Source organism: Melanotaenia boesemani, chromosome 20 (assembly GCF_017639745.1).
Source record: "Melanotaenia boesemani isolate fMelBoe1 chromosome 20, fMelBoe1.pri, whole genome shotgun sequence".
Lineage (NCBI taxonomy): Eukaryota > Metazoa > Chordata > Actinopteri > Atheriniformes > Melanotaeniidae > Melanotaenia > Melanotaenia boesemani.
The window spans coordinates 14,943,636-14,967,908 of NC_055701.1; the positions used below are offsets into that span (position 1 = coordinate 14,943,636).

Sequence of the window (24,273 nt, forward strand, 5' to 3'; positions counted from 1 at the left end):
AGAATTTCTGTGCAGCAAACGGGACAAGAAAGAAGGTCAAAACTGGATGCTCGTGGTCTTTGGGCCCTCAGGCAGCAAATCATTCTGTGGTCATTTGGATCAAAATGTGAAATTCCTTTTGGAAAAAAAGGAAGCTGTGTCCCATAGAATAAGAGAAGGACCACCCAGCTTGTTATCAGGGGACAAATCATAAACCTGCATCTCAGATGGAATACATTAGTACCTGTGGGACAGTCTGTGAAGGAACCATCAATGCCAAAAAGTCAAAAAGTGCATTAAGGTTTTACAAAGACATTTGCTACCATCCAGACAATGTCTCCAGGAAAGACTGCATATTTTCAGAAAGATGATGCTTAACCACATACAGGTCCCGGTGCTAAACTGGCCTGTCAGCAATCAAGACTTTTCACCAACAGAAAACATTTGAAACGTCATGTAATGAAAATCTGACAACAAAGACCCAGGACTGTTGCGCAGCTAGAATCCTGCACCTGACAAGAATGGGCCAAAATTTCATCTCATAAAACCTCAGCAACTGCTCTCTTCATTTTCCAGACATTTACAGACAGTACATACTATTGTAAGAAAATCACATGTTTTGGCGTTGCTAAATTAGTTTGAAATGTTCTGGATCTATATTCTACCATTCATTTCTACAATATCTACAATCAAACAGTAGTGTTTAAAAATAATTTCTCTTTATTTTGCCACATAAATCAGAATTTTAATGTATTGTTATACAAATCTTTCAATAAATTTCCTTCTGACACAAAAATAACCATTATGTTCCACAGGCGCACACACATGCACAAACACACACACGCAGGCACACATACACACAGAAACAAAATGCGCCATTTGTGATTTGGCACTTTGGACACATGGAGCAGTTTGCATTGATCTGCTGGTTTGTGTGGCCATGCAGTGCAATAAACGCTATGTTTGTAGTATGACATCCCTTTCTCTTAGGTGAGCCGCCTTCGCTTACACATGGTCCAGGCTACAACAGTTTCCTTGAAATAACACCAACATGAATGGATCATATGAATACTGGTGAACACACAGTTATGGCAGGATTATGCACGTGTTAGAAAGTCTTGCAAAGAAATGAAAAGAGATCCACACTTCAGCGCTCACCACTGCTGCTTTGTTATTACTTTAACAATAACACAAACTCAAATAAAAATACTTATATAATGCAAAAATGTCAAAAGTGTAATGATAACGTCAGATTAACATCTCCAGATTATGTCCACTTTAACAGATACATAAACATGTGTCCTTTCACTATTTTGATAACATGAGATACCCTTTATGCTCCACTTTTTCTACTTATTCTACCAAAGGGGCAGCTGTTTGTACTCCCATGTGTTATAAAGAGTAAACAGGATGATCTGAAAGGTTTACGGTGAGCCATGGACCAAAAACAACAAGAGGAACCAGTGTGTCATACCATACAGTAAATGCACCCTGAAATATACCCTAGTCTAACGTTAAGTGCACACAATTAGAAATAAGACCATTTACCATTACAGCTGCTCTAATTGTTTATGTTTTTACACTATCATGTCACATACATAAACTAATGCATCAAATTTTCTTACGAGCAAATGCAAATTGCACACTGACACAATTTGGAGTCAAAATATGTGAATTGGTTTAACAGTTATGGCCACAATACCTTTCGCTCGCTACTGCATTTGCATAAGTTTTGCACAGTTTTACTCTTTATGCAAAATGCATAAAGACTAAAACTGTACAGTTGTTTAATTAAGATGTAAATGATTTTTTCTTTTCCCTATTATTATAATTCCAATTAATCAAGAAAGAAAGAAAGAAAGAAAGATCCCTTTGAAACATGTTTATGTGATGAGCCATGTTTGTCAAAAAAAGAAGAAAAGAAAAAAGAAGCAGTGGATATGAAAAAATATAAAAATAAAAAGGAATCTACTGACTGGAGATGGACAACATCTTTTCTTATTTTCTTTGTTTTAAGTCAATTATTCAAAAAAAAAAAGAATAAAAATTAAGAACTGAGAATGCATTTCAGTGTCACAAACATCTAAATACAAAACATGTACAACTTGACATGTACGATTTTCTTTTTTTTAATAATTTTTAAAAAAGACATAGAAATTAAACAATAACTTGAGGATCCTAAGGCCTGTTTGAAATTGGCAGCTGATGATAAAGGTTATGTCTCTTTTTCATGTACACATTTTCTCTTCCTCATCTAACGGAGGCTTATATCCAGACAATGACAAAAACCCTCCACATACTGCATATCAGTTTTGATTGAATAATACCACACTAGTGTAAATGTATTTCTGTTCTTGCAGCCTGCTATACTATTCCGTTTCACCTGCAGAGTACATAGAGGGTTTAAGGCAGCATGGAAGTCTTTTTTTTCACTAATGTAAAGTTACCACTATCACTTGTTAGTTAACACCGTGGCCATTGCTTCGTCTTGGTCTCTTATCCATGTCAGAAGTGTGACTGCTGTCATCCTTGCTACTGGAAGTTTTGACAGGACTTGTGTTTTCTGTCTGAAAGGGTTGTCAGATTTTTTTGGTTTATTGTCAGGTAAACACACTCCACACACTCCATCTTTCAGGGTTGTCAGCCCTGCTAGCAACAGGACTGTGCATCAGCGTAGCGAGCCTCATGTGGCTTTTTCTTTCTGGTTGCAGTTGTTGTCTGTGCTGTGGTCCGTCTGGTTCTCCTGTGCGACATCCTTCAGCATGTTGTCCTGCTGCTCTTTGGCCTGGTGACGTCTCGATTTGACAGGCAGGGCCAGTACCACCAGCAGACACAACAGGTGTAAGCAGAAGTACCAAGAACTGCAAAGACATCCAAATTGAGAATTTATTATGGTGCTGGCCCCACACACTGGATCTAAATTGCATCAAATTTTATAGAAAGCCCACAGTTCAACTGATAGGAATCCTACTGGCTTTGATTATTTGTTTATTCACAATTTATTTGACTTTTTTAGTTAAACAAAATTAACCTGGTGATTGTTTAACCTTTCATATAGTGCAATAATCAGGCCAAAAGTTTAATGCGACCAACTCTTTGGCTTTCAAGTGAGTTCTTTATACTGGCTGTCTGGCAGCCACTTGCTGAAGAATGGATCTTTATTTCATGGCATTGACTGGACGATGTTAGGGCTGCACATTTTATTTCCTCCTCATCAATCCTCCACACCCCACTCTCGTTAAACAGTCTTGTTAACCATTAAAGCCTAACAGCTTTAACAGACAGACTAATAAAAGTGTTAATTTTGTGCAATGTGAGCAGAGACTTAATTCAGATTTTTTATTACAATGAAGTGAACACAAGTCACTATACTAATAACAATGCAAAGACAAAGTAGTATTTTGTCCTATAATCCAGTGTTTATTGCATCAATAGGCAAAATCTTACCTGTAGAATTTGAGTGACGGTCCAACAGCGAGTAGGACAAATGGCCCCACTGTGTAACTAATAGCAACCTGTGTGCATGCCCATGTGATGACATCATAGATGCACTTGTGCAAATCAGAGACCAAGAAGTACGGTCTGATGTTGTGCCTTACCTGCAAGAGAAAAACATGCTTTAAAACTTTAAATTACATTCGCTTCATTCTGTTGTGCAGTAAACTAAAGTCAAACTAACTGACCCATTTTTGCAAATCTCTGCATGGCAGCAGGCATTACCGCCTGCTTCTGCTTCTTATCCACCCATCTCTCTTTTTTTGTGCTTTCCATCTAAGAGGTCTTCAGAGAAATCTGCCCGAGTGACTCTGTGTGGCAGTGGCCATTAGTTTTATGGCACAACTGGGTCAGTGTCTTCTCTGTCCTCTTTCAGATAAAGAGGAAAAAGAGCCCGCAGGAACTCACCTGCACAAATAACTCACTCAAACAGCCCTCTTTTAGTATATTATCCAGCATTGTGGTGCATTTCTGCTATAACTCTACTGTGTCTAAATTAACATCCTTTTCACTAGAGTGAAAAAGCCTAGCTTAGCAGAGATTAGTGTTAATGGCCCCACATTTAAACTGCAGTTAAAGTTCTGCACTACTTCATTATCTGCTCACTGTCCATGATTGGATTTTGTTGGTGTTTTTTAGTAACTGTAATAAATGTGCTCTTGTGCTCTAGCAGGGAAGTGGAAAAGAGGACCTTTTAAGAGCTGAATTTCTTGGTAAATCCATCACATTATATTTCCCAAGATGTAAAAGATAAATATACATAGATGTTTACATGTTGGCTGTATTTTGCCACCATCGGTACTGTGCAGACTAAATCAATGCATATACTCACTGCACGGGCAGCCATGGTCATGGCAATGCCAGTAAGGAATGTTAGGTAGTAGCCGGGATACACCCCGTGCCACATGGCTGACAGCAGGAAGGTAGCAGCTGTGGGGTTAACAGGACAGCGCTCGTAGCACACTCTGCAAAGGAAACCAGAGTGGTACAGGTTTAGTGATCAGTCAAAACAAATAAATAAAATAAATTAACACATTTTCATCCCAGATGCAACAAAAAAGAAAACCTCAACAGACAGAACTCGTCATGTATGAACTATATTACAATCTTAGTGCTCTTACCTCTTGAGCCAGAGAGCTGTTTGAATATTCCAGTTGTCTAAAAACAACTTGAAACTCGTGGCAAACTGAAATAAGAGCCAGATTAATTTATTTTCAGACTTCAGTAGGAAAAGGTTTTCAGTGAGGATGAGAAAGAGCTCGAGTGAGTGAGTGTGTGAGTGAATGAATGAATGAATGAATGAATGAATGAATGAATGGCAGACAAATACAAACCTCGATGTCAAGGATTCTGAGGTTTGAAATCATGTCCCACCGTGGGGAGCCATCTTTGTTGTATCCGTTGAAGCCAAACCCTGCAGCGTTGTTGATGGCATCAGCTGCAGGACAAAGTTGAAAGTTTCTAAGTATTATCCAAACAACATTACAAACTAGAATCAGCTTGACACCCTTGGAGTATGTGTGTTTATGAAAGAATGATGAATGAATTAACTGCAGATTTCTTTTTTCATTTTATTTTTTTAGCACTAGATGGCACTGTTGTATCAAGAAATGCTGTTAAATAAAAGGTTTTTTGTTTTCTTAGATTGCATTTCAACACTACTTTACTAATAATCAAATTCTCTGAACCCAAAAAACTCAATGAGTTCATTCAATTTAAAATGGCAAATAAAACCAAAAGCTGTAACACCCATATATAAAATTCACATTAGTTTTTAGAATTTGTCATCAAATTGTCTCACTGTGAATTTTGTCTCTGTGTTTGTCAAATGAGCATTTGATGAAATATTTCATTTAGAAAAGTATTTCTAAGGTCTTTTCATCGCCCAACATCCTGAAACTGACTGATCCTTCAATATGGAACAAATCACTTTACAGTGAGAGTGAAAAACACAATTTCTTTTACATAAAAACACACAGATTGGAACAAATAACGTATTTGTGGGATAAAATGTGTAACCTCAAACTCACCAAGAGTCCAAACAAAGTAGTATTTGGGCCTCAGAGCCAGCATCGCCAGGTAAAGATAGATGACCTGGAGATGGAGAGGTGTTGTGCTGATGAAGTCATCATCTATGGAGTACTCCACCGGGAGCAGCTTACAGAGCGACAGATAGGTGGCCAATGAGATGGCACATGTGCACAGCTTGGAGATGACAGCACTCTGAGTAGGGATGAGAGAAAAGAGTGGAACTCCATAAAAATGTATCTAGGCTTGACTTCTCATTCTTTCCTAGCTGTAAGAAAAATCCAAATGCACTTCAATACAGGAGTGCAATAAAGGGAACTAAACAAATTTGAATTACCCTGAACATATTACAACTGTTACAACAAAAACAAAAGAAAAGGAAAAAGTGCTCAGTGTTCTGCCACCAATATAACAGCAAAGGAAAAAAGATAAAATACGATAATCAAGCCTTTGGGAAATAAAAGCGATCTCTGAGATGAAAACCAGGATAAGAACATTGAATTTAAAAGTACAGATCTCTACAGGAGGTGTATTGTACCTTTGAGGAAGGTTCACTCTGCTTGAACTTTCCATTTTCCTTCCCATTGGCATTCTCCTGGTGGCGTAGCTGATAGCACGTCCCTTCGATGAAGGCCATGTAGTCATTGTAGGAGCATGTGGGCCCTGCCAGGATGCCCATGAAGTTACAGTTGTAACTCAGGTACTCCAGTAAGCTGGGCATACGACTTCAGGATGATTGTGTATAGAGAAGGTCAGATTGTCAGGAAAAAATAAAAAGAATAAAAACAGAATTAAAGGCATGATTTAGGAAAGTGTTCACCAATTAATAGGTTAGCTTTGGCTAAAATGTTCAAAGCTATGAGGTTATGTTCTCAACTTGAAAACAGTGTGTTAAAACTAAGCAGACCTTGACACGTCCTTCTGACCTGTGCTATTTCCACACCGTTTCTACTGCCTAGACATGATCTCTCGTATCGACTGTTAATTCCTCACCTTCCCAGAAGCAATATAAGAGTTAGCGAACGACTCATAGTATCCCAAACATTATTTGTGTAACAAATAAACATCTGTATAATTAGGGCCTTAAAGGTAAACTCACTAGTTCTGTCTATGTTGCTTATATTTTTGTTTGTTTTAATTCATAACCTCATGACATTTTGGGTGAATTTGTCTCAGACTGTGGCTTCATTACCTCTGCCAAGGCGGAGGTCATGTATTTGCCAGCATTGGTTTGTATGTTAGCAAAAAAAAACTCAGTTATGACAGCTTTTGATTTTCAGGAAATCTCAGAAATGGAATAAGAAACAATTTATTAGATTCCTGGATCCAGGAATCTTTTTAAAGGATTCTTTACTATTGGACGATAGGGATCAGTTTACCATTAGAGCTTCTAACTAAAATATAATGCCCACAATTATTGGCAAAAAAATTAAAAATAAAAATACAAGACTTGGCGGAGGTCTGCGCTCTCTGAGTGCTTCTTTCAGAATTATTTTGTGACCAGTGGCTACCATGTGTGGGCAAAAATTCAGTAGTTTCTTGTCAGATAACCTGCCCACTCATTTTTAAGAGTCAAAATGCACACTAAAATGGTAAGTCTGTATCTTAAAACATTTTTAAGAACACAGAAAAGCAGCTGCAGAAAGAATTTAAACATCCAACCAACTCAGAAATTTTGATCCTTATGTTTTCAATTATTAACCAGCACAGTGAGGCATTTTAGACAGAGGACTTTGAAACGCAGAATTTAAAGCTTCATTCCTTCATTTTCATGTAAGGGGTTTGTACGATGTTTCTTCATACCGTTTCGTTTTTTTTTTTCCATATTTATCCAAACCTGAAAAAACGCAAAAAATGTCCACTTTTAAATACTTTTCAAGTATACACAGCAGTCCTCTAACATTATCTACTTTCTTTATAGCTGTCTGTTCTTTTTTCCCCTGAAGAATCTACAAAGCTCACATGGGGTGTTGTGTTGAATAAATCAGAATAAATCTGTTATGTCTGCAAGGCTTTTTGCTCAGTACATTCCCCTCATGCACAACTCCTACTTCTACATTTTTTGCTGCATCTTGGCTGCATTACTGCCTACAGTGGAGTGGGGGCTGGAGGATAAAAAAAACACAGTTATAGAGCAGGATGGATTGAGGATTATGGGCAATCCCAAAATATTATTCAGCAGAGAACAGTGTGTGGTTTCCTAGATACAGAGTGCCTCACAGCACCAGAAAGAGACTGAAAAGAGGTGGGGGGATGATGACTGCCAATGCAGAAAGCAATAATGCTTTTATGAAAAGACCAGTGTTCCTCTCAGGCTAAGCTCATGAACACAAATTAAAATTGTCAACTTTTTTTAAATTCACTTTGATTGAGCGAACTCATCACTTGAAGCAATAAAACATACCTGAGTCACATACCTGATAGCTAGGTATTTCTGACTGGGAGTCAGCTGCGCTTCTCGCTTGGTCAAACCTACAGGAGGATGCAGAGACCCGCATAATTATAAATAAATAGTAAATAATACACTGCCTGGCCAAAAAAGTTGTCACCTGGATTTAACAAAGCAAATGGGTACGTGCCTCCTATTAGATAATTACTGCAGGGAGATTACGTTTCAGCAGGCAACAAGTTATTTAACCCCAACTGATGCAGTGAGTAGCTTCTCATTTCTTTATCAACCATGTGGAAAGACACGTCCCGTGGTTGTGGTAGTCTGTTTAAGAAGGGTCAAATCATTGGCATGCATCAGTCAAAGAAAACACCTATGGAGACTGCAGAATCTACTAAAACTATGTTAAGAACTATCCAATGCATTAGTGAAAACTGGAAAGACAAGACAGTGAGGAACCATCATCTTCCAGGAAGAAATGTGGTCAGAAGAAATTCTGAATGATCGTCATCCGGGATCACTTAAATGTTTGGTAAAATCAAAACGAAGAAAATCAAGAGTAGAAGTCAGAGCGGTGTTTAATAGTGAAAGTAAGAACATTTCCACATGAACAATGTGAAGGGAACTTAAGGGATTGGAACTAAACAGCTGTGTAATATTAAGAAAGCCATTAGCCAGTGAGGCTAACCAGATAAAAAGGCTTAAATTTGCTACGGAGCATTAAGATTGGACTCTGGAGCAATGGAAGAAGGTCATATGGTCTGATGAGTCCAGATTTACCCTGTTCCTGAGTGATGGTCACATCTGGGTAAGAAGAGAGGCAGATGAAGTGATGCAGCCATCATGCCTAGCGCCTACTGTGCAAGCCTGTGTGGGCAGTGCTATGATCTGGGGTTACTGCAGTTGGTCAGGTCTAGGTTCAGCTACATTATGTGTCCAAAGAATGAGATCAGTTAATTCCTTGAATACAGAGAATGAACATCAATGGATTTTTTTCTTCCCTGGTGGCACGGCCATATTCCAAGATGACAATGCCAGGATTCATTGGGCTCAAATTGTGAAACAGTGGTTCAGGGAGCATGAGACATCATTTTCACACACGGACTGGCCACCACAGAGTCCAGACCTAAATCCCAGTGAGAATCTTTGTAGTGTGCTGGAGAAGGCTTTGGGCAGTGGTCGGACTTATCAATACAAGATTTTGATGAAAAATGAATGCAACAACGGATGAAAATAAATCTTGCGCCACTGCGGAAGCTTACTGAAACAATACAGATCATGTGTGTCATAATCAAAGCTAAAGGCAGTCCAACAAAATATTAGAGTGTACAACTTTTTTTTAATTTTTTTTTTTATGGTGATGACTATTTTTTGGCCAGGCAGTGTAAATGCAAACATACAGCATGCACATTATGGATATTCTGACAAAATGCTTAAGCAAAGCTTTGCAGAAGCATTACAACATGTAAGCTCAGAGACTCATAGGGATGTTCAATGTAAACAATTCAAGAGCAAAGAATAAAAAGGCAGGATGATGCAACAGAGTAAGCAGGTAGTTGTGTGCATAACCTTATCAGAAGATGCCACCATCCAATACAGGTTGTTCTACTGTTCAGTCGGCTCTTTTGCAGTAAAGACCTGTAGCTATGCAACTCATTAGACCACATAAGCAAAAGGCTTTATAAACAAAGCCGTGCTTAGCTAAATTTAGGTGCTCCTCTGGCCACTTTTGAACCCCTGATCCCTAGAACAAAAAAAAGAGCTGGAATTTCGTTTTTTATAACAATTAAGGAAAAAAAAAACTGTGCAAAGAGTATGTGTGGAAAAATAAACAACAGACAGGTACAATCATGTGACAGCCCACTGAGGATGGGAATTACAGTTATATCATTAGACACCACTGCAAGAAAAAGAAGTGACCTGAGGAGAATTTAAACTACATTACACACAGAAATGTACTCTCATACACACCAATTTACAAATTTTCATTAGACTGCTGATTGTGCACACTTTCGAACATCCTGAGGGGATTTAAGGCTCCAAGTGGGAGCTAAAGAGCTGTGAGCAATTCTCATCACCCTCTCAGTCTCTAAGCCTTTTTTGCAGCTAATCACACTTGTTAATTACCTCTCATAACCAGTTAGTGATCTAGCTAGACAAGGAAAAAGGTGGGTTTTAAAATCAGGTCAGTCAGTGTAAATTGGTGTGGACTTAAAACTGTTCTGCCTTTAAAGTCAAAGGGTCTGCAATGTCTCTGTGGTGGCTTTCTACCTTATGCAGTCAAGATTAAATCAGACATCTAAATCTGACAGTTAAATTCACTCCATCACTAATGCATTACATAACTATGCTTATGCTCTCCTTCTGGTCCACTAGTCTGCAGTCAGAGCTGAGAACTGCCTCTGAAACATGGCCATGTGATCTGTTTTTTAACTCCCAGGGGAATTGAATAGGTAATTTCACTTTTGTCACATCTGGCATCTTTGATTCTAGAGGACATGCACACATGCACGCACACACACACACACATAGAACTCACACTCATCTTACCGTCATGTATTTCAAATGCCATGCTGGTAATCTTCTGTGTTATAACCATCATGGGCCTAATGTAGAACAAAGAGAAGGATAAATGCACAGCACATTGAATAAGGTCATCAAATCTTGTTTTAATTGATCTCAAAAGCATATTTAGAGGGGTATATCTCACACTTTCACCTTCAGAAAGCTGCACAAACTGTAAATAAAAGCATTCAAACATTTGCAAAAATTTGCATTCTATCTTTACATGGTTTTAAACCTTTCATTAAGAAAGTATTGTTTTTAATTATATCAGCAAATGGACTTCAATGCCAATTTATCCAGTAATAACAATAACAGTAAAGCTGCAGCAGAGTAATCACAATAGAAAGTCACTTCTGGATAATTACAAGCTATTTCTTTTCTTTTTCTTTTTTTTTTTTTAAAGTTCCTGTAGCTATTCTTTCTGTTCTTCCTCTCCATACTAAAAGTTTCAGACCACACGTATGCAAGTCAGCCCTCTTCGCCCTGAAATCATTCCATATAAGATGCAGGGTAAGTGTAAATTGTGCAGTTTGCATATGTGATCTGGTCTGAATTTAAATATGTCTTATTATATATCTTAATATCTTTTAATCTTTATAAGAGCAAGTTTTCATGCATGAAAACTGCAAGTGGTAGCAACAAATCTGAGCTGGGTTAGATTTGCCTTGGAGGATATCATTTGAAGCTGGGAATGACATCACACCCAAGTTGACCAAGTTTCAGTTTTAAATTTTAAAAAAGTTTGGGTTTTATATTGTGCTCACGAACAAAGTATTTTTTATTAATATGCTGCATTCTGCTCACACAGACTGTAGAAATTGGACTGGACAGGACAGTACCAAGTGTGCAACTGATTTAATGATATAAAAGTGACAAAAGGGCTGCAGCTATCACTTTTTATGTGTGTTTATAAGTTGAGACTGATGAGATACCTTCAACTTTCTGAGTCAAAATTTTGATTTCTGAGTTCAATGAATGAAATAAACCATAAGTTACAGACTGTGGTTACACTCGCAGCTCCACCTGGCCATTTAACTGGACCACTGTCCTTGTACCAGTCTACATGCACATTGACAAAAGTTATTGACAAAAGTATGCCTGATAGAGGAATGACTGTATGGGAAAAAAATCAAGACATTCACCTGTTAAAGATACTTATATGCGTAAGTATGGTGACTTTTGTGACAGCACATTTAAAAATGTGATTTTGTTAGATCAAAGCTTCAAGCTAAAAGTGTTTACACAAACACAAGCTGGCACAGGGTTGCAGTGTGCTGCTTTTAATTGGAATTTTTGACACTTTTAACTGTTTGACAGCAACAAGAAACAAATATGTGAACAAAAGCAACTTTATTAAAAATTTGTCTTTATAAATCTACACTGATGCTTTGCCTTCTTTTTGTTTCTTTACATAAAAAAGGCGAAATAGGAAACTTTAGAGCATGTGTGGTGTGCTTAGGTCCATTTGTTGTTAGTTTAGTGTATACATAGCCCAACGTAATCATCGTAAACGTCTTAGTCTGGTTTTAGGATCTTCAGTTTTGTACGATCAGTCAGACCGACATGTCTACATGCATTTTAAATGCATGATGTTGGTCGGATTAACACAATAATGTCTTTTTGTAGTGTTATTAAAACATGCTGTCCTTATAAAAGCAAATCACAGGGTGGAGATGATCTGCTCTTTAAACAGATTAAATAACTGAATATGGCTCCTTGGCACACTGATATTTAGAAAAGCATGTTGATTTCACATTTTCAAGCAAAACAGAAGAACAGCTGACATCTAAAGGAGGGAAATCTTTGGCTTCACAGAGGCCGTATGGGTTTGCATTAGGTTGCTTAGCAACTAGCCACCCCCACCCTGCTGGGAGTGCAGGCTGTCTGAATTGTCAGACAGTCTGGAGGAGTGGGAACCCACCATAAGGAAGCTATAGTCGCTATCAACATCCATCTTTGGGCACTGAGCAGAGTGACACACTCTTGTTACAGTTTAGCTCAGGCTGTCTATATCCAGCATCCTGATTTTTAATGACTTGATCATTTTTTAAGCTTGTTTTACATCCATTTGTGATTCAAATTCAATATCAAAGTGAATTTTGGCGTTAAAGCAGCTTACCCTGTAAAATCTGCAGAGTACATGCCGTAGTCGAAAACATAGACTCGGGTAATCTGACACAGTATCAGGTAGCCAAGTGTCACAACAAAACAGTACCTGCACAGAAAAGAGAGAAAAGAAACGGGGAAAAATACTATGAATATTTTATCAAAAAAAAAAAAAAAAGAGAGAAAGAAAACCATGAAAAAACACAGAAACATCGATGCAAAAAGAATTGAAACACCAAAAAACTCTACTATACCACCACTATATGTTCTCCATTATTAATCAGCACAATGAGGCTTTTTTGACAGGACACCTCTTTGATTTTTTTTTTTTTTACTTTCATACACACCCCCCCAGGTAAAAAGACACAGCAGGACCTCTTGTTCATGTGAGATTTCTGTATCCAAACCAGACATAACCTGATCCACCAAGCAATTATAAAACCTAATTAAATAAAGGAACTCAAATTTGTCCAGGAGTTTACATTCTGAGCATTCAAGAAATTTGTCTCAAAATATAAAACGTGCACGCTGCTACTAATCACAAAACGCTAAGAGAAGGCAAAAAAAAAACCCTCTGCAAACAGGAGATAATCATTATGCAACCTTTTATGTGCTCTGAGATTTCTGTTTGAATCCAGCCCACACTTTGCATCTTTTCCGAGGGCATAGTGGTTTGCACATTATCATGCACATATGAGAGGATCTTTGTAATGGAAATCCTATTTCCAGATCAACCTTTCAGCAACAGTGCATAGTTTGAACTGTTTCATGGATACAATTATGATTTACAATGTATGTTTAATCGATTCCTTGTTGAGTTTGATGGTTGATGTCTGCTTGTTTTGTGGTATATTATAAACTTGCGTTGCCTCCTTGGACAGGTCACTTTGGAAAAGAGATTTCTAATATCAATGAGGTTTTTATCTGGTTAAATAAAGAAATTAGTTAATATGGCTACACAGGAAATGCTTAGTGTATTTTAGTCTGCATTGCTAACTACTGCCTTTTACTACTGCCTAGAAAGAGAGTTTAAACCTGTTACCACTTTCCACTGCAAGATAGCAGATATGTGAATGTTCAGTGTAACACTAGAAGGCAAGGGGGGGGGAGTCTATTCCAAGTTTATGAGGAAATCATGCTTGAAAGACACCGTACAAAGCTGATGAGGAAACGCTGATAGTCAGTGATGCAGAGTGGATTACAGAGGAAACATGCTACATATTGCAAGTTGTAGAAGTACTTTTTAGCTATAAGCAAACTCTGATTCTGGAGGGGAAGATGTGCTTAGTGAGGATGATGATTGGTCATCTAGCGTCAGTGAAAGTGATGCTTCGTCCATAATAATAACCTACCTGAATCAACACACGTGGAAGATGACAAACTCAGAGGCTTTACCTAGCCGAGGTCAGGGAGGCAAAACTCCAACATTTAGGAGAGTTTTTATTATATATATATATATATATATATATATATATATATATATATATATATATAGCTAGTTGATTTTTTAAGTCGACTAGGCAGTCAAATCGATTCACTTTACCCAGCAGTGGTGAAGGAGACTGTGCTGGAACTAGAAGAACTGTGTGGTGTTTATTCTAAAGCTTGTAGCGGTGAACTTTCCGACGTACCCCTTCTCTCTTCTCTACGTCCTTACTGTATCTTACCACACTGATTCGTGCACTGTGCATCTCTCTCTCCCCTTCTCTCTCGCTCTGAAATTAAGTTAGGTTAAAGTATTTAAAATGGCGCTTTAACTTTAGGTCTGTTCGTTTTTTGCCAGGGATATTTTCTATTTCTTTTTCTACTGTTTTGAATTGAAATGCATTTAAAGAATTTTTTCCAGACATTACTAGAGCTTAAGTATACAATATTAAAATCTATGTCTATTATTAAGTGCTTTACATAAAACATTAAAAGCATTACAGATGGTGCAAAGACAGCATTCAGAAGTAGTAAAAGGCAGCAACAAATAGCAAAAGTCACAATTAAATCATAAATTACATTAAAATTATTAAAAACATGATGAGTTAAAAAGTTAACGTGCAGATTTTGTGCATAGGCGCATGATGAGAAAAGAACTGTTTTTAAAACTGGATTTTAAAATGTCTGCGTTTGGTGAAAGTTTAATCTCCACTGGATGTTTGTTCCACTTGTTTGCAGCATAACAGCTAAACGCTGCTTCTCCATGTTTAGTCTGGAGAAGAATTAAAAAGTCCAGTGCCTAAAGGGTCAACACAAATGCAAGGCGTCACTGTGCAACATAAAATACCCATGTATGTGCTACAAAAGTTTTTCCCTCGCTTCAGCCGGCCTGATCCTTTTTATAAAGTTCAGCTCTCTCCACTGCTGCAGTTAACGGAGAGAATATGAGCTGTATGTGCTGCACCAGCTATATCTGCAGCGAGCCCAGCAGGGATACTGCCTTTATCATCATCTGATTTGTGTTGGTGCAACTCACAGCTTGGAGGGGGCGTTTCATTTTAACTCAAACTGGACAGAGCCTGGAAGCTCAGTAAGCAGGCCTCTCATTGTGGGAAGGTGGTAGACAGTTGGAGCTGCAGGTACGAATATACAATGTGCAGAAAAAAATTACAACAAAAGCACATTACAACTAAAAAAGAATTAAAGTATCCGAACATGCTCTAAGCTTGGCACATTTAAATGTCTTGAGGCACACTGCTTGTTTGCTTACACACATCTAAAGGAAATTTCTATCTCATCCTACATGCAACTGCGAAGCAGTAATTCACATGCATTCATGTTGGAGATGTAATGCCTTAAACATAATAGATTATTTATTTTATTTTCTTCTTTGCAAGATAAAGTGCAATGAAAACCTTTCAAGCTTTATGAAAGTTGAATTTGTGCTTGTTTTGTTCAGCAGTCTGCATTATTTTTTCCATTGCTTATCTATAGCACCAGTGTCATTTTCAAAAAGGATGACTGCATTATTGTCACATCCTGCCTCGTTGGTTCCACCTTGTTGAAAAATTTCTTGGTTCTCTGCTATGCCCCCAACCAGCAGGGGGTGCTCTGTTCACACTTGAAGCTAAAGTAAGCATCTTGAACATTCCACTCTCCTTACCACGCCCAACAGGGGAGCTGTGAAATAGTGCAACGGGCCAGGAGAGGAGGAGTAAATGATATGGAAATACAATGCCTACCTATTAAGGCCCTGTTTACACCACAATGCTGAGATAGAAAAACACAACAGTTTTGTTGCATTCTAGCCTCTTGTTTAGCGGAGTTTTGGGTGGATAAAACTGTAGACATTTGACAAAGGCCTCCAGAGTAAAATTTTCTCTCAACCCGATCAACATAAACTAAAAGTGGAATCTTTTGGCGACAATGACGTCTTTCCCGTCATCTTGCACATCTCGCATTCAGACCCTGCGAGAAGCACAACAACAACAATGGCGGACCTCCGTGTCATGTTTGTGCTGCTCCATCTTTTTAATTTATTTGGTTTGTTGAAGCAAAACCTGTTTCTGGTAGAACATTTATGCCATCAGTGAAGACACATGGGTTACATGCACCAGATAACTACCAGTTGACACGTAACGCTTCTGTTCTTGTGTTTTGTGGTCTTATGAGGATGTGGTGCACACCTGGGTTGTTTCTGGTCCTCTGCATTTTCTCCTGCATGGACATAGTCTTCATTCCACTGTTATGTAAATGCATTTATTTAATTTTTTTTCAAAAACTAACTGAAAAATATTTTTGCAGAAACTGTGTCAAGTAAACCGGGCCTAAAAAAAAGCACCTCTTGTCAGTGTACAGCAGTGGTTCTCAAACTGGGGGGCGTGGCAACATGACAGGGGGGTGGGAATGTAGCAGACAAACTAATATTTTGACAACTTGGGCTCTTAGAAACATTTTGTCCAAACTCCAGACCACTTGGTGGCAGTAATGCACCAATTCATTTTTGCCAACTGCCAAAAAAATTACAGAAGAAGAAGAAGAACCAGAGATCAGAGTTTTACCGAACACATTGAAGGGACAAAAGAAAAGGAGAGATATGAAGAAACAAGTAACTGGAATGAAAGACGGCAGAGATCTTGCTCTTGCTTTAACAGTAAATGTGTTTCTTTTTACATCTCACTCACGTCTGTGATGGTATTGAGTATAGTAAGTTACAGTTATAAGTTATAGAGTTATAGTAAGTTTAAACACACACAGGCCCACATTCACAAGAATAACCACAAAATAAAGAAAAAAGCGTCTTGCAACCCCATAAAACTGTAATACTTGACCACACACAACCCTTCCTTCCCCTGCCTCCCCCAAGGGCTTGGTGTTTGAGTAGAGGAACAAAAATAGAGAAGTCATAACACAGTCTGCTGGACTGCACTGGGCAAAGTTTTTTGTTAAAGTTTGACCAAGCCTGACTGGGGATCCACAGCAGAAGTAAGATGTGAGTAAATGGAAGTGAAGTTCCTTCCCAGCAATGTCTGACCTGTGCTCTCTGTTCCACAGCTGTCTGTCTGCAGGCACAGAGAGGCACACAAAATGGCTAGTTTGTTAACAGAATTTTATTTTAAACTGTGTACATGACAACTTGACAGGAAGAATTCAGATATATTTTTATGCATGGGTGCCTTAGGGTGACAGGAGTTCAGACACTGAGTCGCAGAGTCACTGAGGTCTGTTACATTTGTAAAGTATGGCCTTCAACAAGCAAGGTATACATTTTAGATCTCATATATCCAGTCGTAGTATTATTATTGATCAAAAGCAAGGAAGGGACATCTCAATTATAGATTAATTGCAGATTAGAAAACACATTTAATAGCACTACAGTAGAGCTACCACTACTTATGCAGTTCAAAGACAAAGGGTCATAGGGTAACGGCAAAGCACAGAGGAGTGGTTAAATCTCAACCCGTTTCTGTCATGGACACCCATTTGCTATGCAAAAAATCTGAGCCAGAAGGTTCAACAGCCTCAGCAAACATCAGAATGTCAGTGTGCCCCGTCATTATGGTTCTCCTCCTCCCCAACCCCTGAAGCTGCACATTCATCTGAGGGCAGAGTGAATTTTACCTCTGAATCAATGACGATATCTTCTGTTGGCTTGGCCACAAAAGAAATTGTCTTTAATTCTCTTAGACAAAAAGGCCGAACAACAGTCTTAAAGGTCAAAACTGCTGCTTGTAAAGAATTAAACTACAAAAAAATAAGGTGTAAAACATAGCTGGAGGTCACAATGTTATTTTCATTCTGTCACCTAGTTTGAGGAAACTAAGAGGAAAACATACACACCTGCAGTCATGAACCTGAAATCTGGCAAAAACAAGCATTTGTTCATTTTTACCAAGCTGTTTTCAAACCAAGAAAATTATAATAATTTTCTAACAACGACCATGATTACCTCAAATAACTGTGATTCCACGATTAGTTATCATATGTGTCAGCCCTACTTTTTTGTAGTAATTATAACAGACAGTTGTCAGTGTTTGGAGAATCGGTTTATTTTCCTAACAGGCAAGCAAAAGCTTAAAGCTACTTAAAAAGAGTCCACAAAAAAACTTAATTTGTAGCCATCTAAAACAATCTTTTTTAAAAGAAGGAAGAAGTCGTTCAAAAGAGCACCGTGTAGTGGACATTTACACTTCTGTTTCACTTCTGCTTCAGCTACAGAGGCTGGGTCAGCATCGACGGGACACATGCTACTGCACTGTATCGCAATACAAACTGTCTGACTGTCGTTGAATACGTCACGGACCAAGTTGCTGCATGACATACAGCTGAGAAAAGGTAAATGTCTGATGCAGAGGTGACATGGTAGTACTCATATGTACTTTATATAAACCAGTATTATACACAAAAAGAAATAGTAAAAAAATGTTGATATTTAAAAATAAGCTTAGCTCTCACTTGTGCATGTGCTCCAGGCTAGCAAAGATCATCACACCATAGGACAACCCACTCTGTACCAGGAAATGGAGGGAATACCTGTGGAGACACAAAAACCATAAATCATTTGAAACACTACTAAAAGGTTACCTTTTGTTGAAAAACGCTATTCCTTCTTCCACAGTCATGCCATCAGCCATGTGGGGCAAGACCTTTGTAACCACTAGTGTATCATCGCCAGTCAGTGGTGATTATCATAACACTGGGTTCTTAATATATCCCCATGCCTTCCAGCAGCAAGATTGGCAATATCACACCATTATGTTAAATTAATGTGCACATGTTAATGGATTCTGCCATATATATCCATGTCTCGCCTTTCTTGTGAACCACGTACACACAGTGCACAAATGCACAACTAAACAGCAGCAGCAGATGGGTCTTTGAAAGGCGCTGTGTGTGATCCTATCGACGTCAAGCCCTCCAGGCGAGGAGCGATGCCACACTGTGTTAGTAGTGAGTCAACAAAAAGGACAAGGGCATCGAGGGCTAACAGAGAATATGGTAGTGTAGGGTGGCAGGTAATCAAATTTCCACATGACACACTGAAACCTTTATAATGTATGTCTGGAATAAATTAAAAAACATGAAAATCTAATCTCTCTTTTTTTTTAAAGAAATTAATCATTTCAATAAGTAATAAGTTTAACAATCGGCAACTGTTCTTACCAGTTGCCATTCAGAGACAAGTTTTTCTGTCTGTGCAGAATGGGAATACATCCTAAAATAAACCAACACTGCACCATCTGTAATGAAACTCCTGAAGGACCCGCAGTCAGGTGTCCTCTAAGAAGAAACCGTGTTAGTGTGGGAACAGTACACTGTATAATGAAAGGTAAGATATGTGTGTGTGCATGTGAATTAAAGTGTGCACTTCAGCAAAGAGTGCCTGCAGAGATGCATTCAGTTGTACTCCTGTTAATAGTAGGCATGGCTGCAGCAAACTGGAACTAAATTAGTACCAGTTATACTAAAGTATTGATAGGCTCCAGGACAAATGATGCCACCATCAGTATTTATGTAACCGGAATTAAATCTCTCTATTGATGATGATGAACCTATGATGAAGCTATGCAGTCATGGAAAAACTTTCTCATATGTGTTTCTACTCTGCAAGAGGTTTTTTTAAAGCAGCAAAGTGAATAAAATGTTGCTGCATGTCAAAGTAACTTCACAATACACTTGAAAATTGAAGATATTAGACATCTGAAAGCTGACTTTGGAAAAATTGGCTACAGTTGCTACATTCACAGTGCATGCTCCTGCAGTTGGTCTCATCCAAAGTCTAAATGTGGCACGCAACTTTGTTAAAATAGGTCTGCAGGGAGAATCAATTTAGTTAAAGTATGCTTGGCTACTAACTAACAATAATTAGCTAATTACTAAGTTTCTGGGCTAAGTTTGAACTAAGAGAGACAGCTGTCCTGGCAACCACAGATAACTGCTTTTGTATCTTTTATAATTAACTATTCCACTTGCAGCGAGGCAATGCTCATATATAATATCACACAGACCTTAATATGCTTTACATTGGTCCACTGAGGCCAGAAACCTGTGCAACGAAGCTGGATTTTCTCTTACTGAGATTACTTAACCCTGGGTTGTCTGTACCACAAAGCTAGTTCACTTCTCATCGGGGTATAGCTTATGCTGAATGGCTAACCTGCTCAGGAGCAGGTTATCTTTTGGATAAAAGATCAATGATCCTGACCAATCAGTTCTCTTAGAAAATGGCCTGCCCATTCTGTCGGGAGAGTGGATCATGAGAGAATGAGTTTTTAGGGATAGCTGCACCCTTTTGATGAAGAAATTAAGCCTTGTGACTGATCGCTTTGAAGTATGTCTTTGTACTTGTTCTTGACTTGTTCCCAAGTCCGTTTACTTCCACTAGGGTTGCATCTAAAATACTGAGGTCATCATTAATGCTCACACATTGCAGAACTGCCGAACCCCAAATTTATGGAACCACAACTACTCGTATTGTCACATAGTTAATATTCCAACACAAACACGATCACATGGGGCACTGAGCCGCAAAAGAACTCACTGGAAACGAGAAGCAGTGAGTGCACATCTCCGCCATAACTTTTTTTTTGTCAGTGATTGTAGGCATTATTTTTGAGTTAGAAGCTCTAATGGCAAAATTACCCCCATCTCCTCCCCATAGTAAAGCATCTATTAAAATTTTCTTGAATCAGGAGGTGATCCGGATCACCCCCAAAATCTAATCACTTGTTCCTTTTTCCATTTCTGAGATTTACTGAACATCTAATCAAAATCTGTCCATTTAACACACAATACAAAAGAAATTAAGGAAGCACTCTGACGGAAACGTCTGGGCCACAATAAAGTCAAACTGATTGATCGGACCGCTGTCCAATGAATTAATATTGTATAATCTGACAAATTTACACAGAATCTGCAGTTTTCTGTCAATATTTCTTCCTGGCTGTTGCTGCAGCAACGGTGTTGATTTTTGGCCTGGATGATGTGTTTGAATTCTTTATATTTCTGAAAAAATAATTGTTTTCTCCTCTATGGTGAAGTATGCTGCTCTGCAGGGTTTCCCTGCGACTGGTCAGAAGCTGCAAACACCACCCCTTTTATGTAAGCACGCACGGTTAAAGATAGGAAAACCCTGGGTTGAATTGCCGAGTTGATAACCAGCTTCATCGTACTGCTTATCCAGATCCTAGATGTCTCAGTAAGTCAGCCGTGGTAACAGAGAGATATGTTGGCTGAAGGTTAAGCAGGAGGTGACAGGCTGAACATTGTGTGATTTTCAAATAGTGGTAAAGGTTCAAATAATGAGCAATGAACTCAATCAAGATGTGCGGTCAGTGCAATAAAAACCAGTGCAAACACAGTAATCAAACAAGGACAAGATTGTGTGTGTCAGGTTATGCAAAGAGCTTTAAAGTACAGTTTGCTTAATGAATCCTGCTATCTGGGTTTCTGCCCTAATGTACTAATGGTCAATAGAGACAGCAGAAGCTTCAATCTGGAAAAGATTCAAGTTTTTAACAGTATCTTTATTCTACATATGTCAATGTCACGTCTTTTATATGCTTTATAAATATATACATATATGTATATTTCTAAGTCTTTCTTTTGCACAATTGTTTTTATTTTAGTATTATTTTCACAAAACCTACAATTAAACAATCTACAATATATATTAGTACAAATATGGAAACATTTGTATTTAAAAGTTTAAATAAATGCCACAGAAAATCAGCAACTCAAAAACAGTTTTGTAGATCATCTTTACGGAACAACAGTGACATTTACTCAAAAGATTACAAATCTGTTTTCATTAATCGGTCATTGCTTTAGCGGGGCACATGAAGCATTGTTTCCACAACAAATAAAACCCAACTCCAGTCCTGTGCCAGCTGGCTGAACTGTACCACCATGTCTGTGATGACCAACTTACACTTTTTCTGGTTGGGCTTCCCTGTCATTGGTTGGCTCTCCTATGTACACTAACAGCAACACTTGGAGAGGAACTGAGCCAGAGATCCAGAGGGCTGTTTTTTACAGAGTAACAGGTCTCTGATTGGATATTAGTTACTATCTGATCAACTGATTTGTTTTGTCTTGGATGGAGAATGAGGCAGGGGTGAGGAAGAATGAGAAAGGAAAGTGATACGATCATCAATCTGTGACATGATTGTGTCAGAAAGAGGTTGAAATATGTACATCATATAGGGGTTATGCTATAGTAAATCCACTGGGATGTATTAAATCAGAAAACAATGTGGCAGAAGTGAATACCACATTACATAACATGGTATTATATAACATATCATATACCAATTATTGAACCATGAAAAGAGGAGAAGTACTTTTCCAACAATCAGAAGATATTAACAGTAGAATTAAGTTAATACAGAGACTGTCTGCAGGAAAACAACGTTGCTAACATAATACTCTAGGATGATGTTCTGAGAGAGGCTGGGATGCAGGAAGGAAGGAAAGAGGGGGTAGGGTATAAAAGGACAGACTTGATGGCAAGAACAGAGCTGCAGGACACAGAGGGGTGACTCACCAGCCAAAGCAGAAAAGAGCCAAGTAGAAGCCCAGCAGAGTCGCCACCACATGTCTGATGAAGGGACTGGTCTTACTGGGGTGGAGGTAGATCCGAAACCACACGGCCATCAGCAGGGCAAACAGCTGACATGCAACAAAGTTAACCTGAGCAAAGACAGGAGAATGAATAAAGAAAGACTGTCCTGTGTAAGTTTTGCAGGAGGTTCTCTAACTTGTAAAAGAACTGAGGAACAAAAATGTGGTCCACCCAACACAACTGACTGAAAATCCAACTTAAAACGATATGAACATAGGAGTATTTTTTTTTAGATATATTTTGGATAACACATTGAGTCAAACAGGTCAGACTAAATCTGGGCTGGATTGGATGTTTGAGACCTTGTTTCATCTCATAATGTCTCTAAATGGCACAGCAAAGCAGCTTTGCTCCAGTAGGTAGGGAGATTGAATGAATCCCTCAGGAAGAGACAATAGAAACCTCTCTATCTGATTACTAACACTAACCATATGGGGTTTGATTGAAAAGAACTATACATTATATCCTGTTGATGTGATTACTATGCTGAGGCTTGACACCACCACAGCCCGTCAAACCTTGTCGAGTTATGATTGATTCACATTTCCTGATGTTTCTGCAGTGTTTTGTTGGCATATGTCCTCACAGCACAAACAGGGATGACTCAGGGATGATGTTTGACTATTAAGTGTCCGATGTGGCCTGGTTATCTGTCATTTTTATTGTACAACACTTATACACACACCTCAAAATGTTTTTGCTCACAAATCTTCTCTAGAGATGCAAACACTGGGAACGCACCACAGACACTAAACTGATTGCAGACAGCTGTTACCATAATACTTTAAAAGGTGAAATGGGCACTTACGCTGTTATGCAGTAAGCCCATGTTTGTTTCGTGTCACGTTAAGCGATGCATGCCTGAATACACAACAGCTCAGCAATGTATATAGGTCATGTTAACAGATCCGTCTGGCCATGAGTACTGAACGGCTAGAGACACCATGAGCACCATCCATTATCTATGGATCTTGCATGATTAATGAGAATGAAATGGAGAGGGACAGATATAGCCCTATGTACTAAGGTCCACTTGTTGCATGTGACCAGTCAATCATCTGTAGAATTAGTCTGACTGCTTCATATTCCAAGTGCATGAACTTAGCAGGATGTTCTATGTTCTTCTAAGGTCATAGGTACTACTGTTTAGAGGAGGAACCTAACAGAGACAGAACTGGGGATAACTGATGAATAATCCAGCAGGAAAAGTTACAACAAACGGTCCTGATGCTGCAGAGTCTGACCCAATAGCAAAGTTAAGACAAACAAAATCTACATTCAATCAAAGAGTGTTTCATTTTAGCTGCTGATTGTGTTTGCGTATGTCTGATACTCATCATATGCAAGCAACCTAGGTGTCTATAAGGATTAGATTTTTGAGACCATCTGCTATTTCTATGCTTCAGCTATGAATAATACAAGAGCCATGCCAGGTTTTAATCCAAGTCATAGCCTAAGTGATGTAAATAACTCATTGTGATATACCCAGGGAATGTTCAAATCAAACTAAATCAGGTCCCCCTATTTAGTCCCAGGTCCCCCCTATATACATAGTGAGAAACAGATGCCTTAAAATGACAACAAAACACATCACCTCTGACTTCCTTCTCTCCAACACCTCTTCTTTTTTTTGTTTTACTTTCACTGTGTTTGCCGAGTCAAC

At 38.5% G+C, this 24,273-nt stretch overlaps 1 protein-coding gene across 2 annotated transcripts in view; it reads right to left on the reverse strand.

Moving 5' to 3' along the window:
- Positions 1-681: 681 nt before the first annotated feature.
- Positions 682-24,273, reverse strand: part of mboat2a (membrane bound O-acyltransferase domain containing 2a) — a 37,713-nt gene continuing 14,121 nt past the window's right edge. The window contains exons 2-13 of one of the 2 annotated variants that reach the window (XM_041971233.1): positions 22,533-22,678; positions 18,443-18,520; positions 12,576-12,671; positions 10,442-10,497; positions 7,920-7,974; positions 6,041-6,227; positions 5,505-5,697; positions 4,809-4,912; positions 4,596-4,660; positions 4,307-4,439; positions 3,427-3,578; positions 682-2,840 (exon numbers count right to left, since the gene is read on the reverse strand). In XM_041971233.1, coding sequence (XP_041827167.1) covers positions 2,663-2,840; positions 3,427-3,578; positions 4,307-4,439; positions 4,596-4,660; positions 4,809-4,912; positions 5,505-5,697; positions 6,041-6,227; positions 7,920-7,974; positions 10,442-10,497; positions 12,576-12,671; positions 18,443-18,520; positions 22,533-22,678 — 1,443 coding nt within the window. In that variant the 3' untranslated portion in view covers positions 682-2,662. The remainder of the gene's footprint in view (positions 2,841-3,426; positions 3,579-4,306; positions 4,440-4,595; positions 4,661-4,808; positions 4,913-5,504; positions 5,698-6,040; positions 6,228-7,919; positions 7,975-10,441; positions 10,498-12,575; positions 12,672-18,442; positions 18,521-22,532; positions 22,679-24,273) is intronic. The other variant, XM_041971234.1, reaches the window with a different exon arrangement.